This window comes from Trichechus manatus, unplaced genomic scaffold (assembly GCF_000243295.1).
Source record: "Trichechus manatus latirostris isolate Lorelei unplaced genomic scaffold, TriManLat1.0 scaffold00064, whole genome shotgun sequence".
Lineage (NCBI taxonomy): Eukaryota > Metazoa > Chordata > Mammalia > Sirenia > Trichechidae > Trichechus > Trichechus manatus.
The window spans coordinates 7,169,717-7,188,636 of record NW_004444000.1 but is presented as its reverse complement, the minus strand read 5'-3'; the positions used below and the strand labels follow the sequence as shown (position 1 = coordinate 7,188,636).

Genomic DNA, 18,920 nt, shown 5'->3' with positions numbered 1-18,920 from the left:
GGGGCTGGGTGGTGGCACTAGAATCTTACTGAGCTTTGGGGAGAACATTTATGTTCACATTAAATTAGAAAGAGCCGTTAGACACTAAGTGGAGTGTGAAGTGTAGGCTGCTGTGTACAAGGCAGAGGTTGGGGCAGCAGGGGTGGGTCCAGGTGTGGGAGGCATGGTACATGGACGGTACTTAAACTGTGGCGCTGGATGAGACCACTGGACCGGAGTGTGTAGATGAGAAGAGGCGTGCCCAGGATGAGCCCTGGCGTTCCCCGGTGCTGCTGCAGACTTGGGAAGCCCCCTCGGCGGATGGCTCTATGACGACATGAATGAAGCCCTTTCAGATGGTTGGGCCTGTGCCTAGAAACCAGATCCTTCTGAAAGCCTGGTTTCCTGCTGCATCTCTTTGTCAGATGAGCTGCTTCAGGAACAGCGTGCTGACATGGACCAGTTCACCGCCTCCATCTCCGAGACACCTGTGGACGTCCGGGTGAGCTCCGAGGAGAGTGACGAGATCCTGCCATTCCACCCCTTCCACCCCTTCCCGTCCTTACCTGAGAGTGAAGGTGTGTATGACTGACACCGTGGCTTCCTGGCAGCGGGGGCAGGTCGGGGTCGGGGGTGCAGGTACAAATTGGAGCTTGGTTTCTTGAAACTGAGACGAACTGGGGAGGTTGTTTCCCTGGTGAGGGTCAGGGCGGGAGAGGGAGGTGCTCACGGCTTTCAGATAGCTGGCGTAGTAATATTTCTCCATTCCAGAGATGGAGTGCTTAACACCCACTGTTTTTTCCTGGTCTCGTCCACTAGCTCAGTTTGTGCAACACCTTACACTTTGTGGTTTAAATAGCACTTCCATTTTATATTGTGTCATCTTTTTGTAACAATCTTGGGAGGTAGGGAATGGAGAGGCCCAAGAGGGTAAGTGACTCACCCACGGTCACATCTTGGCATGAGGCTGGGACAGGAGCTCTGTCCTCTGACTCTGAGGCAGTCTCTCCTCTACCCCCTCGTTGGTTCTTCACATCTAAAAGTATCTCTGAAAGCCGTGAATCTGCACCACAAATCAACAAGCTCCGAGAGTGGGGCCCCAGACCAGTGCATGTAATCAGATTCTCTTACTTGTCTCCTGCTGCTTGTGGTGGTGGTAAAATAATGGTGCACAGCTGTCCTTACTGTATGCCAGCTTCAGCTCAGCGTTTTACAAGTACGCTCTTTCCTTTAGTCCTGTAGAAACACCTCCAAGGTAGGTGGTCGAAGTGTTCGAATTTGGGGATTCCGAAGATACAGAAGCTAAGTGACTTGCCCAGAGTCACGTAACTTTAGGTGGAGAGTCAGGATATGACCCCAGCTGGTAGGTCGTGCAGCTGCTAAGGAACCGTCACGCCTCTGACCAGGCTGAGTGCTGGAACGGAGGCCTGAGGAGGGTCCCGCATGGGAGGGAGCATCCAGCCTTGCCTCCAGGTCGGAGCAGAAATGCCCTGTAAACTAGTTCCCTTAGCACTGTGGACTCAGTGCAGCTGACCCGCCAGTAAGAGAAAGTACCCGATAAATAAAGATTCACCGCTCCGTGCCTAAAGCCCATTCTTCCAAACCCAGCCTCCATGGGCTGTCAGGTGGCCATGTCAGGGCTGGAGGCATACTGGACATCCTGAACTAGAACCTCATCTCCTTGTCCGCAGGCCACAGCAACTGCCAACTTCAGTGTTTGCTACTTTCTAGGAAAAATACCTTGGCGGGCTAAGCTAAGTAATTTGGGAATCTCCAGAAATTTCCCTAAAAAGGCCTAAGACAGACCTGCTTCTTTCCGTCTTAGCAGGACACCTCCCAGCGATCTGCTGTAGTGCTCACTGCTGGTGTGCTTGTGGGATATTCCAGGCGTGGCTTTTCACATTGTAGAGAAATTCTAAGATAGGAATTTTGAAAGAACCCATTTTCTTTCTTAATCTCCTTTTGTGCAATTTTGTTTTTATTGTTTTTCTTTCTGCTAGACTCTCAGCCGGAGTTGTACCACCCAGTGAAGAAAGGTTGGTTTTTCAAAGATGTACCCTTTAAGACCTTCATGCCTTCTCACTTCCTCAGCGTGTCAGAAGTTTCATTTTATGTTTCATACCATCACCTGATTTTCCCCCACGTCATTTTCAAACATGGCTAGGAGGGAGCCAGCGACACCTGCCTTCTGTGTTGCTGTCCCGTCAGCTTGACCTCTGGCACTTAGAATGGTGGTTTCCATCATGTTCGTGGTGTGGTTGTCCTCAGCTTTCCTTTAAAATAGGTATTTTCATAAATCCTTTTAAGCTGGCAGACTTCTTTTTTTATTGTACTTCAGGTGAAGGTTTACAGAACAAATAGTTTCTCATTAAACAGTTAGTACACTTACTGTTTTATGACATTGGTTAACAACCCCATGACATGTCAACCCTCTCCCTTCTCAACTTTTTTTTTTTTTTTGGTGAAAATATACATAGCCAAAGATACACCATTTCAAAAATTTCTACATGTACAATTCAGTGACATCGATTACGTTCTTCCAGTTGTGCTGCTATTCTCACTTTAGATGAAGGTTTACAGAACAAAATAGTTTCTCATTAAACAGTACACATGTGCCCTATGACAATGGTTAACAACCCCACTACATGTCAACACCGTCCTTACTCAACCTTGGGCTCCCTATCACCAGCTTTCCTGTCCCCTTCTGCTGGCAGACTTTTAAAAACATATCCATTTTAAACAGATTGGTTGGAATTGAAGCTAGTTTCTGTAAAAATATGCTTCGTTTACAGTCAGGTGGAGACTCTCTTTCTTTTACCCTTCTTTTTTCTCTGCTGCTCCCGCTTACATCTTTCTTTGTTTTTAGATATCGTTTGCCCTTTGCCTTCACCATTTATCTCATATCCCCTGACTTGTAACATTCCTCAGAACATTAAAAGCTGATGAATGAAACAGATGGACACAGGTTAACTCCTGTAGCAAGCCTCCAAATTTTCAGAAAGAGTTAACAGTATGCAAAGTACTGTGCTCAGTGCTTTGCATACTTGATCTCATTTAATCCCCTAAACGCCCCTTGGGTAGGGTTTTTCTCATAGATTAGGCAGTTGAAGAAGCCTCAGAGATTACATGGTTTGCTCAAAGTCATGCGTTTGTAAGTGGGGGAACTAGGATTTGAACCCAGTTCCCTGTGTCTTCAAAGCCCACACTACTTCTAGTACATAAAGGCCCGTGTCGGCCGCTGAATTCTCCCAGGCTGTTGAGGGAACAAGTCGAGACGTTCCCTAATTCTTCGTGTGTATTTTACGAGCCCACTCTTGGCTGTGGCGAACTGATCATGGACAAGCAGTGTTCTGGGTTATGCCACAGCTGGTTCTCAGAGCGTACCGATGTGATCTGAATCTTCTAAAAATCACCTGTATGTAAACGCTTTGTTTTCTTCTACTTGAGTATGCTGCCTGCTGTAGGTCACTGTGTTAACATTCCTCTGAACACATATTTGAAATGTTTATGGCTAAAAAGGAATTTTCTGGAACTCTGACTGTAGCCCTTATGCTTCAGCTGTTAGTGTTTGGAATAATTTAACTATTAACTAACTCTGGGTCTCTTGAAATCTCTTGTGTATCCATTCCATAAACCAAAGTGTTTTGGTCAGTGTTTAAGGAACACTTAGGTTATACCACAAAAAAAATCTTAGAATAGTCTGGACTGATAATAGAACTTTCAATTAGTTGGCTTAGTGACACATTATTTTTTTAATAGGATCCTACCATTAGAGGTAACTGAGCTTTAAAATTCTGAAGGGTCGAGCAAGAAAAAGAAAGTAGCTCAGAATTTATTAGGCTTGATCATCCTTCCTAAGGCAATCCTTTTCGGATTCCGCCTTCTCAGGTGGTTGGAGTACAATATTGCTATTTTCTTGGCATTTTGGGACTGCAAAACCACCCCTAGTTTAACTTGCCAGAGAGGCAAGCCTGCAATTCTTCTTTAAAAGGAAAGCTTTAGGGTGGGAAATTGCATCATTTTTGGCTGCATTATAATGAGTTAATGCACTGTGCATTAGCCAGCCTGCAAGCTCAGCCTGTGGTGGATGTTAGTAATTGCTCTGTGTTAAGAGCCAGAAAGCTTGGTGTGATTAGGCCTTGTGTCGTTGTCTTTGAGGAGCCCGTCAGTGGCAGTGCTTTGCATATACTCATGTTTGAACCTTATTCGTTTGCAGGTAGTCACCTTAAAGGCTCAAATCATAGACATTTATATGGAACTCTGTGTGTTTGTTATTGCTAACAAGTAAGGAGACACATGCTTTGGAGCTAAAAATAGGGAAGATGGCTCCTCGCTGTTCCTCTCCTGGAAAGGTGCTGGGCTCAGCGAGGCCGCATATTAGCTGCCATCACTTAGAGTCCCCACACGTGACGAGGGCTCCGGTGATGTCCGACCTTGACCAGAATAGTGATGCTATTCTTGTTGTGTTCAGAGCCAGGTGCCCTCCCCCTGTGTTGGCGTTCTTCCGGTTTATGGATTGCTACCTTCCTTGTGCATTGTGTGCTAATCATTTCAGATGGGACTATCTGTGATCTAGACACCTTGCTGTTTTCTGAGAGGGTAACAGTCTAGTGGGAGACAGAGAAGAACATCTGTAATTACAAACTGTGGTTATAAGTGCTGTCGCCTGGAAATGTCTCCCGAGAGAAGCAAAAACTTGAAGGATGAATAGGAGGGTCTTGAGGTCGGGGAGGGTATTGCAGGTGGAAAGAGCTGCCTGTGGGATTAAGTACGATGCTGGAGGCAAATCTGCGGATTCATTGCTGGTGTAAGTTTCTTTAGCCATTCAGAAGGAACACATTTTGCTGAAGGAGTAAGGTGTGGGGTGATAGGGTGTGTCACATAAGGGGGTTACATGTTTTTCCATGGTGGAATGCCTTTGGACTCAGCTTCTCACAACAGACATTGTTTTCTGGAGCTCCCCTTCCATTTTTCCAAGTGGGAGTCAAGTCCACACTCTGTCCCCCTCATTATGCCCATCGGCCCTCTGGAGAAAGCCTGTACCACTCATCCTTACAGAGCGCGGCGCATCCTCAGCAGTGTGACCCGAGTAGCATATTGAGTAGCCTCCCCGGCCCTCACGAGCGAGTTTGCTGCTTTTGTGAGATCGGCACCAGGTCTCAGCCCCATCCTCTCTGTCCGCATAGGATCTGGAGCGGAAGAGCAGGACAGAGGACTGATAGGTGCTGAAGAAAAAGCGATTAACAGTAAGAGTGAAGTGGACGAGAATATGGTGAGCCGCTTCTCTTTTCTGCCCTGCACGTTTTCATTGTGAGAGTAATTAGAGTGAGTGACATTGTTTTAGATGCTTTCTGGATGACCCCCACATGGTAGAAGATTGGTGGGCTCAGACTGCTCCCACAGATAAGCTGTGTTGTTCAGAATCTGAGTATGAAAAGGAATAAACCTTTTCCAGCAGTGGCTCATCTCTTGCTGTATAATAGGAAAATACCTTTGTGACTAAAGATAGGAATAACATTTTACAGGCTATTTTCAAATGAGTAGAAATTTAATAACTTGAAAATGGGATGGAGTTGGGTTTGGTTCTCATACTGCCTTAGGTTTATACCTCCTGTTATCCTTCTGAAGGAGCCCTGGTGGTTCAGTGGTTAAAGCACCTGGCTGCTAAGGGAAAGGTAAGCGGTTCAAACCCACCAGCCACTCCGTGGGAGAAAAGACCTGGCAATCTGCTCCCATAAAGATGACAGCTTAGGAAACCCTATGGGGCAGTTCTCCTCTGTCCTGTAGGATTGCTATGAGTCAGAATCGACTCGGCAGCACACAGCAACAACAGTTATCCTTTTAAGGAGCCCTTGTGGCACAAAGGTTAAGTGCTTGGCTGCTAACCGAAAGATCGGCGGTTTGAACCTACCAGCTCCTCCTCGGGAGAAAAGACCTGGCGATCTGCTTCCGTAAAGATTGCAGCCTAAGAAGTCCCATGGGGGCAGTTCTCTGATCTGTAGGATCACAGTGAGTCAGAATCAGCTGAATGGCACACACAAACAACAAAATAATCCTTCTAGCATTTTCCATCACTTGTGTTTCTGGATTATCCTTGACTGAGTTTGATGTCAGCCTGGCTTCTTGATCATCTGTCCTGAAATATCTCCCCATAGCAGTTCCCTAAAGGAAAATGCATGTGAAGCCCCTGTAGGACCAGCTGCTGCACAGTAATCTTGCAGCCACACTTGCCTCTTCATTTAGGGATCTAGGGAGTGGATGTGGGTGAATGTGACGGAACTGTCGTTGGTGAGTTGGCGTCCAGGGGCGTGAGTAGAGTGGAGAAGAAGCACTTTCATCTATACTCAGTTTCCCCTGACAGTGTCGTGTCTGTCCCAGGTCATCGACGAGACACTGGATGTTAAGGAAATGATCTTCAATGCCGAGAGAGTCGGAGGCCTTCAGGAAGAGCCGGTACGTATTTGGTTCCAGAGCCTGCTGCCGGATCTCATTTCCACCCCAGCTATTTCTCCTTCCTGCCTTCTCAGTTCAAATAGAAAATGAGAGAGATGCCTGATCTCTTAATGTAACAAAGGTCCCCTCATCCCCGTTTTCCCCACACTTTTGAGTAAGAAAGCTAAACTTAAAACTTCCGCGCAGTTGGGAAGAAGTGGGAGTTTTCCCCCCGTGAGCAGCTGCCTGAGAAGCAGCACCTTGATGCTGCTTTGGGTTTGAGACATCCTGTGAAGGGGTGTGGGCTTGGTTTGTTTATTCACTTCTTCACAGTTGCAGGCTTTGAACAGTGTACAGATGGCCACTTCACTGGGGCTTCTTTCTGCATTGGGTTTGTCATTGCAGGAGTCCGTGGGGCCGCTGCGGGAGGACTTCAGCCTGAGCAGTAGTGCTCTCATTGGCCTGCTGGTCATTGCGGTGGCCATTGCCACCATCATAGTCATCAGCCTGGTGATGCTGAGGAAGAGACAGTACGGCACCATCAGCCATGGCATCGTGGAGGTAGGGACGGGGGGCTTCTTTTGGCCTGGCCCCCCCACTGGCAAGGGCTTGCTCTGGGCTGTAGCCTCCTGGGGGCTGGGCAGGGGTGAACTGTATGGAATTCAGTGTGATGGCTTGAGTGCTGGACACACTGCTGTCATCAGGTAAATTACTCACTGGATTATTAGGTCATGTTCTGGAAGTCAGTCAGAGCTGAATGATGTTCATCCTATCCTGAGGGCTGTAGCCAGCTTGGACATTAATCTGGGTTTTGACTGTGAACGCCAGAACTCCGTGAAGACATTGATCTCACTTAGGGTGAGAACAGTGTTCTTTTTAGGGTTTCCTTTTTTCCAGGCATGTTAGATGTTTGCAAACGAAGGACTGATAATATTCTTTTTTAATGGGGAAAAAAAGGAAAAGGAAATTTAGAAATAGCCAAAGCAGGCTGTTTCTGTCCATCTGATTTATAATCAGAACTTTCTGCCACTTTCTTTAGTGCATGGCAGGAATGGTCAGAATCTCTTGATTTAGAATGCAAATACAATAAACATGAAAGGCTTTGGAAACATACTTCAGATGCATGTCTTAGTTATTTGGTTTTATCTTCTGCTGTAGACTGAGCTAGATGTAGAGTTTCAGAGCTGGAGGAGACCAGAAAGGAGATTATCTAGTCCAGCTCCTACCTTTATAGATGAGTGGTTCGTTTGACTGATTTCTCCTCCTTGGAGTAAGCTTTTAGGACTCTAGCTTTCAAAAACATTGCCTCCTTTTACTTTTTTTTTTTTTCTTTTTTCCTTTTTTTTTTTTTTCCTTTCCCCTCTGGCATCCTCACCACCATCCAATGAAAAGGGGGCACTGGGCTGCTTTGGGGCCTAGGACGCTGTGCAGCAGATAACTCAGGGCTCCTGGTACGCTATGCAGTTCTCATTGGATGCACCACAGTGACCCTCAGTCTTTGTTCTTCCAGGTTGACCCAATGCTTACTCCAGAAGAGCGGCACTTGAACAAGATGCAGAACCATGGTTATGAAAACCCGACCTACAAGTACCTGGAGCAGATGCAGATTTAAGTGAGCTGAAGCATGTGCACTCCTGGTTGGAACGAGGTGGTGCAGGTGGGCCAAAAGAGGTCCAGCATTTTGGATCGACTACTGACCAATGATTGCTTGCGGAGAATTTCATCTTACATTCAGAACTCCTGGGTCATTAAGACTATAAAGTACTACTGTAGAATTGCAATTTCCATTCTTTTAAATGGGTGAGAAATGTTAATATAACTATATGATATATAAACCTTATGTGAAAAAATGATCTATTGCAGATATTTGACTGATGTAGTGTTCTTTTTTAAATTAATCAGAAATCCAGTTCTATTGTCTCACACATGCTCTCTATATAAAAGGAAAATGTTCCAGTTGCATTGTGTAAATCAACTCTTTAAGGCTCGCTCAGTGTCCTGATTTTTATTTAGAAAAATTAAAAAGGCAGTATTCCCTCTTTAAATGAGTTTCAGAACCTTGCTGAGAAGCTAAATGAAACAGGGAGCTAGAACTGAGCATTGAAGCACATCATGGCACCCTCTGAAAAATGATTTTTGAGTCTGGTGCTTTCACTGCTGGGTAACGTGGTGTTCTCCATACACGTCCTGTTCCCGAGGAGTTGGAAGGCATTTAGTTCCAGCATCTTCTAGTGAGCCTAATGTACACAGATTAGGGTCTCCACTGCTGCTTTCCTTCTGAATCCAATTCTTCCACAGAAACTAGCCTGTAGTTGTGTATGACATTCTCCTGCTAGTCATCGTTAGTCCCCTTCCAGGTAACGATCAAATGTGATGTCGTTTTCCTCTTTGGACTGTCCGCCCCCACACCCGTTTGTATTTCTGCTTCTCTGCCCTCCTTAGCTTGTCACCAGCCTCTGGCATGCCCTCACAGAAGACTGCGTTAAGTAGCTGCTCGTGGCCCAGAATAGAACAGGGGGAGGTTTGCTTTCGTTTGAAAAGAGGATATTCCAAGTTGCACATGAAATTGGATCTGTCAACACTGTGGAAAGCATTAAGGGTTTTGTTTCCTTCACACGTGTCTTTGTAACACTTGTATAGTTGTTGTTGATGCTCACAGCTTTTTCTTCCTTGTTCTGTTGTTTTGTATTTGTTTTTTTAAGCTGAAGGTTCTGGTAACCTGTGGTATATTTTTTTTTCCTTCTATTTTTCTGTGACTGTTTTGTTTTTCCCCTCTTCCTCCCCTTTGACCCTATCCATGTCTCTTACCGCTATGCACAGATGAAACTTCACTTCAAACTCCTTAATATGATCTGTGGAGAATGTACTGTTGAAACACATCAATAAATACTTTAACTTCCACAGAGACTCCTTGGTTTATTCACGCGTGACTGGATCAGCAGTGATGGTGACCGTCCTCCTGCCCGCGGGTACAAGGGATCTTACTTCTGTGAAGAATTACCAAACTTTGAGGCAGAGGCTAAAATTAGTCTATTCAAGCAAGTCGGCTCTTGGGCTTGAATTCCAGTTTTCATTTTAAAGATAAGAGTGAAAGTCTGCTTATGGCGTTTGTCCGGCAGATTTTTTTTAAAATAATTTATTTTTGTTGTTGAGAATATACACAGCAAAAACATACACCAGTTTTGACAGTTTCTAGATGTACAATTCAGTGAAATTGATTACATTCTTCGAGTTGTGCAACCATTCTCACCCTCTTTTTCTGAATTGTTCTTCCCTCATTAACATAAATTCACTGCTCCCTAAGCTTCCTGTCTAATCTTTTGAGTTGCTGTTGTCAATTTGATCCCATATAGATAGATCTTAAATAGCATAATGCTCACGGCAGACATTGTTTACCAGTTAAGTTAAATTATTGTTTGGTTTTAAGAAGACTTCCAGAGATATTTTTGGTTTAAGGTTTAAAGATTATTATCAGGGCAATAGTTTTGTAGTTCATCTAGCCTCCATGGCTCCAGAAAGCCTGGAGTCCGTGAGAATTTGAAATACTATTCTGCGTTTTCAACCTTTTGATCAGGATTCTTCTATAGAACCTTTGATCAAAATGTTCGGTAATGGTCGCCGGGCACCATCCAGTTCTTCTGGTTTGATGGCAAAGGAGGCAGTTGTTTATGGAGGCAATTAGCCACACATGCCATTTCCTCCTTCTATTCCTGACTCCCCTTCCTCTGTTGCTCCAGGTGGATAGAAACCAGTTGTTACACTGTGGATGGCTGCTGGCAAGCTTTTAAGACCCCAGGCACTACACCACTAACTAGAAGATAGAACAGAAGCAGTAAACATGTTATTAGGCCAGTTAACTGGGATGTCCCATGAAACCATCACCCTAAACCTCCAAGGAACCAAATCCCATGAGGTGTTTGTACATAAGCTGCTTCGGCAGCTGCTCTGTTTTTTTGGTCATTATTGTAAATACATCTATCATACAACTTTTGTCACTTCAACTTTTTACAGGTGTACAACTTATTGACAGCAATTACATTGATTGGCTTGCAGCCCTACCCTTAATACATGAGATCTTTCCGTTACCGTAAACTGAAACTCAATACTCCATAAACAATAACCTCCCACCTTTTCTCCCACCCCTGGTAACTACTAAGCTTTGGTCTGTGTACATTTGCCTATTCTTGTCTTTTTATATTTGTATAAGTGAGGTCATATAATATTTGTCCTTTTGTGATTGACTTATTTCACTCAGCATAATGTCTTCAAGCTTCATCCATATTGTAGCATGTATCAAAACTTCATTTCTCCTGCTGGCTGACTAGTATTCCGTTGTATGTATGAACCACATTGTGTGTATCCACTCAACTGTTGATGGGCATTTAGGTTGTTTCCACCTTTTGGCTATTGTGAATAGTGCTGCAGTGAACACTGGTGTATAAGTCTCTTTTTGAGTCTCTGCTTTCAAGCCTTTTGGGTATATACCTAGGAGTGGAATTGCTGGGTCATATGGTAGTTCTGTTTGTAGTTTTTGAGGAATCACACTGTTTCTCGCAGTGGCTGTACCACTCTACATTCCCACCAGCAGTGGATAAGGGTTCCAGTTTCCCCCCATCGTTGCCACCATTGTTTTCCATTTTATTTTTTTTTAATCTTAGCCATCCTGGTAGGAGTGAAATGGCATCTCATTGTAGTTTTGATTTGCGTCTCTCTGATAGCTAATGACATTGAACATCTTTTCATGTGTTTGGTGGCCATTTGAATGTCCTCTTTGGTGAAATGTCTATTTAAGTCCTTTGTCCAGTTTATGATTATTTGTCTTTTTGTCGTTAACTTGTCAAAAGTTTTTTATATATTTTGGTTATGACATTCTTATCAGATATATGGTTTTTGAAGATACTCTCCCAGTTGGTAGCTTGTCGTTTCACTTTTTTGGAGAAGTCTTTTGGTGAACAAGTTTTTAATTTTTATGAGGTCCCATTTATCTCTTCTGCCCTTTGCCGTTTATGTATTTGTTGTTATATCAGATAATCCAATGTCAAAAGCTAGGCCCGACAGTGTTGCCCTGGCGTTTTCTTCTAAGAATTGTATGGTTTTAACTTTCACATTTAGGCCCTTAATCCATTTTGAATTTGGTTTTGTGTATGGCATGAGACATGGATCCTGTTTCATTTTTGTCTGGCAAATTTTATTTCACCCCTTGATATTTATTTATATGAGACTTTTTTTTATGATACTGGAAGCAGTGAGCAAGACTTGTAACTGAACTTCCAGAGAAGTGTTTGCCGCCTGCGTTTCTGGAGTACTCTGTCACCAGGAAACCGTGTGTTTTCATAGAAGGAGCTGTTTGGTACTCAGAGCTCTCTGTGTACTTGAGGGTGCTTATTAAGTTACTTTCAGTAGTGATCTGAGCTTTTTCAGTGCCTGTTAAATGTGTAACAATGAATTCTGGGGCTAAGAGTCCATTTGGGAGAGCTAGGTTGAGTTCCCGGCCAGTACACCTTGGCAGCCACCACGTGTCTGTCACTGGAGGCCGGCGTGTTGCTACGATCCTGAACGAGTTTCAGCAGAGCTTCCACACTAAGACAGGCTAGGAAGAAAGGCCTAGTGATCTGCTTCCCAAAAGCAGCCAATGAAAACTCTGTGAATCACCATGGTCCGATCCACAACCGATCAAGAGACGGTGCAGGACCAGACAGTGTTTCATTGTGTTGTGAATGGGGTCACCATGAGTTGAGGACCAACTTGATGGCAGCTAATAACAGTGACAATCTTCTCAGAGTCCCCCCCCCCCACCCCAGTTAATGCCAGTTTAAATATGTGCTTCAGTTCTGAAGGTGATACATACGTGTGTGTAAGTGTATACGCGTATGTGACATGTTTCCCAAGAAGACCGGACTAGGGAGTGCATGTTTTATGAGCCGTGAGCCAGGAAACACCTGAAGGGTGGACCAGTCCAACAGGCTGGTCCTCTCTACTGATCAGCATTTCCCTGTCAGCCTGTCCTGCCCTGGCCACTTAGCTGCTGCCGGGAAGATCATGAAGAAGATGACGTTTTCGTGTGTATTTGAAACCAGTTTCTGTCCAAGGGCTCTGAAGAACTGATCCTCCTCAGTTTTAGCTGGAATATGTGGCTCTAGCAGCGTTTGTTACCTCATTCCCAGTCTAGCAGACCAGCTTCATTTTTCCTGGTGTCTGCCATCTGCTCATCTCTTTTAATTTTCTTAACCTTTTCATGTTAGCATGTTGTCAGTTGCCATTAAGTAAGACCCCAACTTGTGACAACTCCATGCACAATGAAACAAAAGGCTGCCCTTTTCTACACTGTCCCCATGGTCAGTTGAGGTATAGCATAGGTATTCTTATTTTACAGAAAACGGATGGAGCAGAGGTCCAAACCCAGCTCAGTGTGACTGCAGAGTCCACAGTCGTTCTTGTTCAGTGCTGGAAGGCAGTGGGCCAGGGCTCACCATAAATGCTGGTGACTGTCAGGCAGAGTGGTTTAGAACTTGGCTGCTAACCAAAAGGTCAGCAGTTCGAATCCACCAGTCGCTCCTTGGAAACAATGGGGCAGTTCTACTCTGTCCTCTAGAGTCACTATGAGTCGAAATCAATTCAGTGGCAACGGGTTTGTTTCTCTTTTTTTCAGTTAGTACCAGTATCCAACTGGTATCAGAACTTCTGTCCACGGACAGCTCTCCGGTTGCTAATGGGCCTCGGGGAGATTTGGGGCTGGTGACGTTACAGTGGTCTCTGTGTACCTGTTACCCAAACAGGGCAAGTACAGAGACAGCCCGGTTAGAATGTAGGAGTCACGGCAGCTAGTCTCACAGACTGTCCTTACTCGCACATATTTGCTTTGTGCTAAGCAAAAGGTCAGCAATTCAAATCCACCAGCCACTCCTTGGAAACCCCGTGGGGCAGTTCTCCTCTGTCGCATAGGGTCGCTATGAGTCAGAATCGACAGCAACAGGTTTTTTTTTTTTTTTAAAGTAGTATGGGTTAATCAAATACACCTGGGTTTTTAATACAGCAAGATGAGGTAGATAAAGCTGCAGATGCAGATACACATATATGGTAGCTGTATAGAGGTTTGGGGTCCCTGGGTGGCACAAACAGTCAGTGTTCTCAGCTGCTAACCTAAAGGTTAGTGGTTTTAGTCTACCAGAGGCGCCTCAGATAAAAGGCCTGATGATCTACTTCCCCAAAATCAAACCATTGAAAACCCGTGGAGGACAGCTCTGCAGAGCCCACGGGGTGGCCATGAGTCGGAATCCACTCAACAGGACTGGTTTGGTTTTTATATAGAGATTACGTTTTCTAGTTTGAGGAGGAAACACTCGAGGAAATGTGTGTGTGGCAGGGACTGCCTGTAGGCCTCACCCTAGGCCAGCTCTGCTCTGCTCCCTGGTGGCCCAGGACTGAGAGGTAGTTTGCCTTTCAGTGACTCAGCTGTGACCTCAGGAATGTGGCCCTGCCCACCTCCCTGTCAGCTTCAGGTACTTGCAGCTCCCAGCTGACTGGGTGCTGAGGTCCTCCTGCCTCCCTATCTGCTTCTCTCAGTTACACCTCAGCCCAGCAGCTGCAGTCTAGGCCAGCCCCAGGTGTCTGGGTAATCTGCCCTGGTTTCAGTTGCTGTGATAACTAACGCTTATTTTAGGAGTCGCAGATTAGCATGTAATGAGATCTTAAGATTTAGGGAGGCCTAGGGCCCACTCTAACAGGAGCGTACTATCTTAGGTTTTCCATGAGAAGTTATGTGGTGGACATGGGCAAAATGGGTAAAGGAACTAAAGGGACCAATGGCTCCCCCTCTCATCTTACAGTGCAAACACGAGCACATGCCGTGTGCTATTTAATGGTCGAACCAGAGTCTGGTGTGTGCAACAGGTTCTTTGTTCTGGGACTGAGGGTGAAGTGGTCCTTATCAAACAAACAGTGGGTGTCTTGCCTTGTTGCCTACTATGAAATAAGGGAAAATTGTGTCTGCTCTGTCCTCTCTTGGTACTTATTTAGATCTCTGTTTGGCAGGCCTGAAGGATCCCACAGTGGAGCAGCCATTCTAGAGGTATTTCCAGAACGGAGCAGAGAACATAATTCAGTTTTGTTTTGCTAGAATCCTTGAGAGTGATGGGCACATCTTCTTCAGAAATCTGTAGGAGTTCTATGGCCAAGTCAGTCCCGACTTGGTTGAACTTAAAATACAGAAGTCAGTGGCTTGCTCTTATTAAAGCAGTGGCCTCCATCAACATTTTTAGTATGTGATATGTACGTGTGTATGTATGGTTATTTTAAAATTGTATACATGTACTATCATAAATAACCAAAAAAAAAAAAAAAAAAATAGTTGCCATCTAGTTGATTCCAACTCATGGAGACCCCATGTGTGTCAGAGTAGAACTGTGCTCCATAGAGTTTTTAATGGATGATGTCTTAGTTATCTATTATCTAGTGTTGCTATAACAGAAATACCACAAGTGAATGGCTTTAACAAAGAGAAATTTATTCTCAGTCTAGGAGGCTAGAAGTCCGAATTCAGGGTGCTAGCTCCAAGGGGAAGGCTTTCTCTCTCTGTTGGCTCAGGGGGAAGGTCCTTGTCATCAGTCTTTCCCAGTGAAGGAGCTTCTCAGCACAGGGGCCCAGGGTCCAAAGGGTGCACTATTCTCCTGGCTCTTGTTTCTTGGTGTTATGAGGTCCCGTGTCTGTCTGCTCACTTCTGTCTTTTATATCTCAAAGAAGATTGACTCAAGACAAAACCTAATCTTATAGATTGACTCCTGCCTCATTGACGTAACTACCGATAATCCTGCCTCATTTACATCATAGAGGTAGGATTTATAACACACAGAAAAATCACACCAGATCACTATATGGTGTACAGTCACAATACTGGGAATCATGGACTAGCCAAGCAGACACACATTTTTGGGGGACACATTTCAATCCATAACATTCTACCCTTTGGCCCCCAAAAATACATGTCCTTGCCACATGTAAAACACATTTACCCCATCATATCACAGCAAAAAAAATCAATTCCAAGCCCAAAATTCAAAAATTCCTCTTCATCTGTGAAATCTAGAATACAAGTTATCTGCTTCCAAAGTACAATGGTGGAACAGGCACAAGCTAGACATTTCCATTACAAATGGAAGAAATTGGAGAGCAAGAAGGGATAACAGGTACCAAGCAGGTCAGCAGAAGACATTACACTAGCCCTCAAGGCCATTTAGCCAATGGCCCTGCCCTCCAGTCTCTTAAGTATTGACTATACTCTCTGGATTCTGAATGGAGGCCCCTTGGCCCTGGGCTTCAGCTTTGCCTTCCAGGCCCGTTGGAACAGCAACTCTGCTCCCTTGAATTTGGGCAGCCCCATTCGCTTAGTCCATCTGTATTTGAGTCCCAGAGGTCGTGGCCCTACCCTTTGAGACTGAGGCAGCTCTCTTTCCTGTGTTCCTTGTTTTTTCAGCTTCTGCTTCCTGGTTCCTTGGCTTCTCGGCCCCTTGGGCCTCACTGCCTGCATCTTCCCTCCTTGGGCAAGTGTTCCAAAGCTCTTTAGTTCCACTGATAAGTGCTTGGAGGCACCCCACTCCACCAGTAGACTTCAGCTAGAAGGCACTCAGCTCTTTTGCTCTGTGGGTCAGCAGGTCTAGCTCCACCAATAAGTGCCCAGAAGCACCCCACTCCGCCAGGAAGCCTCCCATGTAAAGGCACTAAGCTCTCTCTCTGTGGGTCAGCTCCAGCGCTGTTATGCGCTGATCTCCTGGTTCCGCTGCTGCCATTTCTCTGCTGTTGCCTCTCACCATCTGTGCTGTCTCCAGTGTTACAGTTCTCACTTCTTCCTGAGCACTCACCAGAATTGTTTTTGATGTCCATAATCCCACCAACAGTCTCTTCAAGGCAATAGTCTTACTATTAGGCACTTTAAAACTCTCCCAGCCTCTTATCCATTCACAGTTTCAAAACTGCTTCCATATTTTAAGTATCTGTTAGAGCAGTACCCCACTCTTCTGGTACCAAATTCTGTCTTAGTTATCTAGTGCTGCTATAACAGAAATACTGCAAGTGGATGGCTTTAACAAGAAGAAATTTATTCTTTCACAGCCTAGGAGGCTGGAAGTCCCAATTCAGGGTGCCAGCTCCAGAGGAAGGCTTTCTCTCTCTCTGTTGGCTCTGGGAGAAGGTCCTTGTCATCGATCTTCCCCAGTCAAGGAGCTTCTCAGCACAGGGACCCTGAGTCGAAAGGATGTGCTGTTCTACTGGTTCTTGGTGGTATGAAGTCCTCATGTCTCTCTGCTCACTTCTCTCTTTTATTATCTCAAAAGAGATTGACTTAAGACGTAACCTAATCTTGTAGATTGAGTCCTGCCTCATTAACATCATAGAGTTAGGATTTACAACACATAGGAAAATCACATTAGATCACAAAATGGTGGACTCATACAATATTGGGAATCGTGGACTAGCCAAATGGACACGTGTTTGGGGGACACAACTCAATCCACAACAGATGATTTTTCAAAAGTAGATTGCCATCCTTGGGTGGCTTCGACTGCTAACTTTCAGTAAGTAGCCCAGTGCTTAACCCTTTGCACCACCCAGGGCCTCCACTATCGTAAATAGAAACTTGGGAAGCATAAGTAAGATGAAATAATTTATCTGAATTTTATTTAATAAGGCTGCAAAGCCTTTTGGGCCCGCTAAAGTATTACTCAGAGAAGGAAACCAAAATCTCAGAGAAGAAACCAGTGTTCAGGGATAATAGCCTACACAAGCCACAGCCTCAGTCTACCCTGAGACCAGAAGAACTAGATAGTGCCCGGCTACCACTGCTAGCTGTTTAATCAGGGTCACAATAGATGAACCCTGATAGAACAGAAGGAAAACACAGAACAGAACTCAAATTCTTCAAGAGTCCAGACTTACAGACCAGGGAGACTAGAGGACTCCCTGAGACTCTTGCTGTGAGATACTCTTTAATCCTTGAACCAAAACTGTCCCCTGGTCACCTTTTAACAAAATGACAGATGGACACACACAAGGGTATTCCTGTGAGTGTGGTGCTCCGTTAAAAAACCATCTCTATGAGACCAAAAGGTCAACATTCACTCGAAAGCAAAGATGAGAAGAAAGGGGGCAAGGAGTTAGAGTACTAGAAATAGAGCAACCAGAACGGAATTAAAGAGAATGTTGGCACATTGTGGAGAATGTACATCATGTCACTGAACAATTGGTGTAGAAATTGTCAAATGGGAACCTAATTTTCACCGAAAACACAATAAAATATTATTTAAAATAACTGTAATGATGTGAAAATATAAAATTAATAAAAGTTCTTCATTGTGTATCAGTGTCAAATTTTGTTTATTCATCTGTTGATAGGTAACTTGAGTTGCTTCCAGTTTGGGGCTATTACAAATAAAGTTGCTGTAAGCATTCTTGCACACACACATAGAAATATATTACTTGGTTAAGCGCTAGACTGCTAACAGGTTGGCAGTTTGAATCCACCAAGGGAGAAAAGACTTGGCAATGTACTTTTGTAAAGATTACAGCCTGATACCATTACTGAACATTTAATCAAACATTCTATAGAAGAATCCTGAGCAAAAGGGGGAAAATGCAGAATAGAATTTCAAATTCTCACGGACTCCAGGCTTTTTGGAGCCATGGAGGCTGGATGAACCATGAAACTATTGCCCTGATAATAATCTTTAAACTTTAAGCCAAAAATATCCCCTGAAGTCATCTTAAAACCAAACAACAGCTTAGCTTAAGTAGTCAGAAATGCCTGCCTTGAGCATTATGCTCTTTTAAGAACTATCTATATGGGATCAAAGTGACAACAGCAACTGGAAAGATTAGATGGGAACCTTAGGGGGCAGTGAATTCATGTTAATGGGGGAAGAAAAAGAAAAGGAGGGTGGGAATCGTGGGACGACTTGAATGTAATCAATGTCACGAAAGGGTACATGTAGAAACTGTTGAATTGGTGCATGTTTTGCTGTGTATATTCTCAACAAAAATAAAAAAACATTATAGCCTAGGAAACCCTATGGGGCAGTTCTACTCTGTCATATAGAGTCACTATGCCTCAGAATTGACTTAACAGCACACAACAAAATATTACTAGTTTTAGTTTAAGAAAAGTGATTGCTTTCATTTTGTCCTTTTAAAAAAATATATTAACTAAATTCATAGTTTATTCACCAGAATCCCATCTAAGACATCACTGCATTTAGTTGTCATGTCTCCTTAGGCCCATCTTGGCTGTGACAGTTCCTCAAACTTTCCTCATTTTTATGACCTAGATGGTTTTGAGGAGGACGGGTCAGGCATAGCATGTCCCATTATTGGGGTTTGTCTGATGTTTTTCTCATAAGATCCTAGGGCTGTGGGGTGTGGTTATGGGAGGAAGACCACAAGGGTGAAGTGCCCTTCTCATCACACCCGATCAAGAGCATACGCATAACACGATTTATCACTGTTGACATTGACCTGGGCCCCCT

At 44.4% G+C, this 18,920-nt stretch overlaps 1 protein-coding gene across 6 annotated transcripts in view; it reads left to right on the top strand.

Moving 5' to 3' along the window:
* APLP2 (amyloid beta precursor like protein 2) overlaps positions 1 to 9,312 on the top strand; it is an 83,138-nt gene extending 73,826 nt beyond the window's left edge. For 4 of the 6 annotated variants that reach the window (XM_023734063.1, XM_004379321.3, XM_023734062.1 and 1 more), the window contains 6 exons: positions 405 to 557; positions 1,980 to 2,015; positions 5,166 to 5,251; positions 6,358 to 6,432; positions 6,817 to 6,972; positions 7,922 to 9,312. In XM_023734063.1, coding sequence (XP_023589831.1) covers positions 405 to 557; positions 1,980 to 2,015; positions 5,166 to 5,251; positions 6,358 to 6,432; positions 6,817 to 6,972; positions 7,922 to 8,023 — 608 coding nt within the window. In that variant the 3' untranslated portion in view covers positions 8,024 to 9,312. The remainder of the gene's footprint in view (positions 1 to 404; positions 558 to 1,979; positions 2,016 to 5,165; positions 5,252 to 6,357; positions 6,433 to 6,816; positions 6,973 to 7,921) is intronic. The other 2 variants (XM_004379323.3, XM_004379322.3) reach the window with 1 other exon arrangement.
* Positions 9,313 to 18,920: the final 9,608 nt, after the last annotated feature.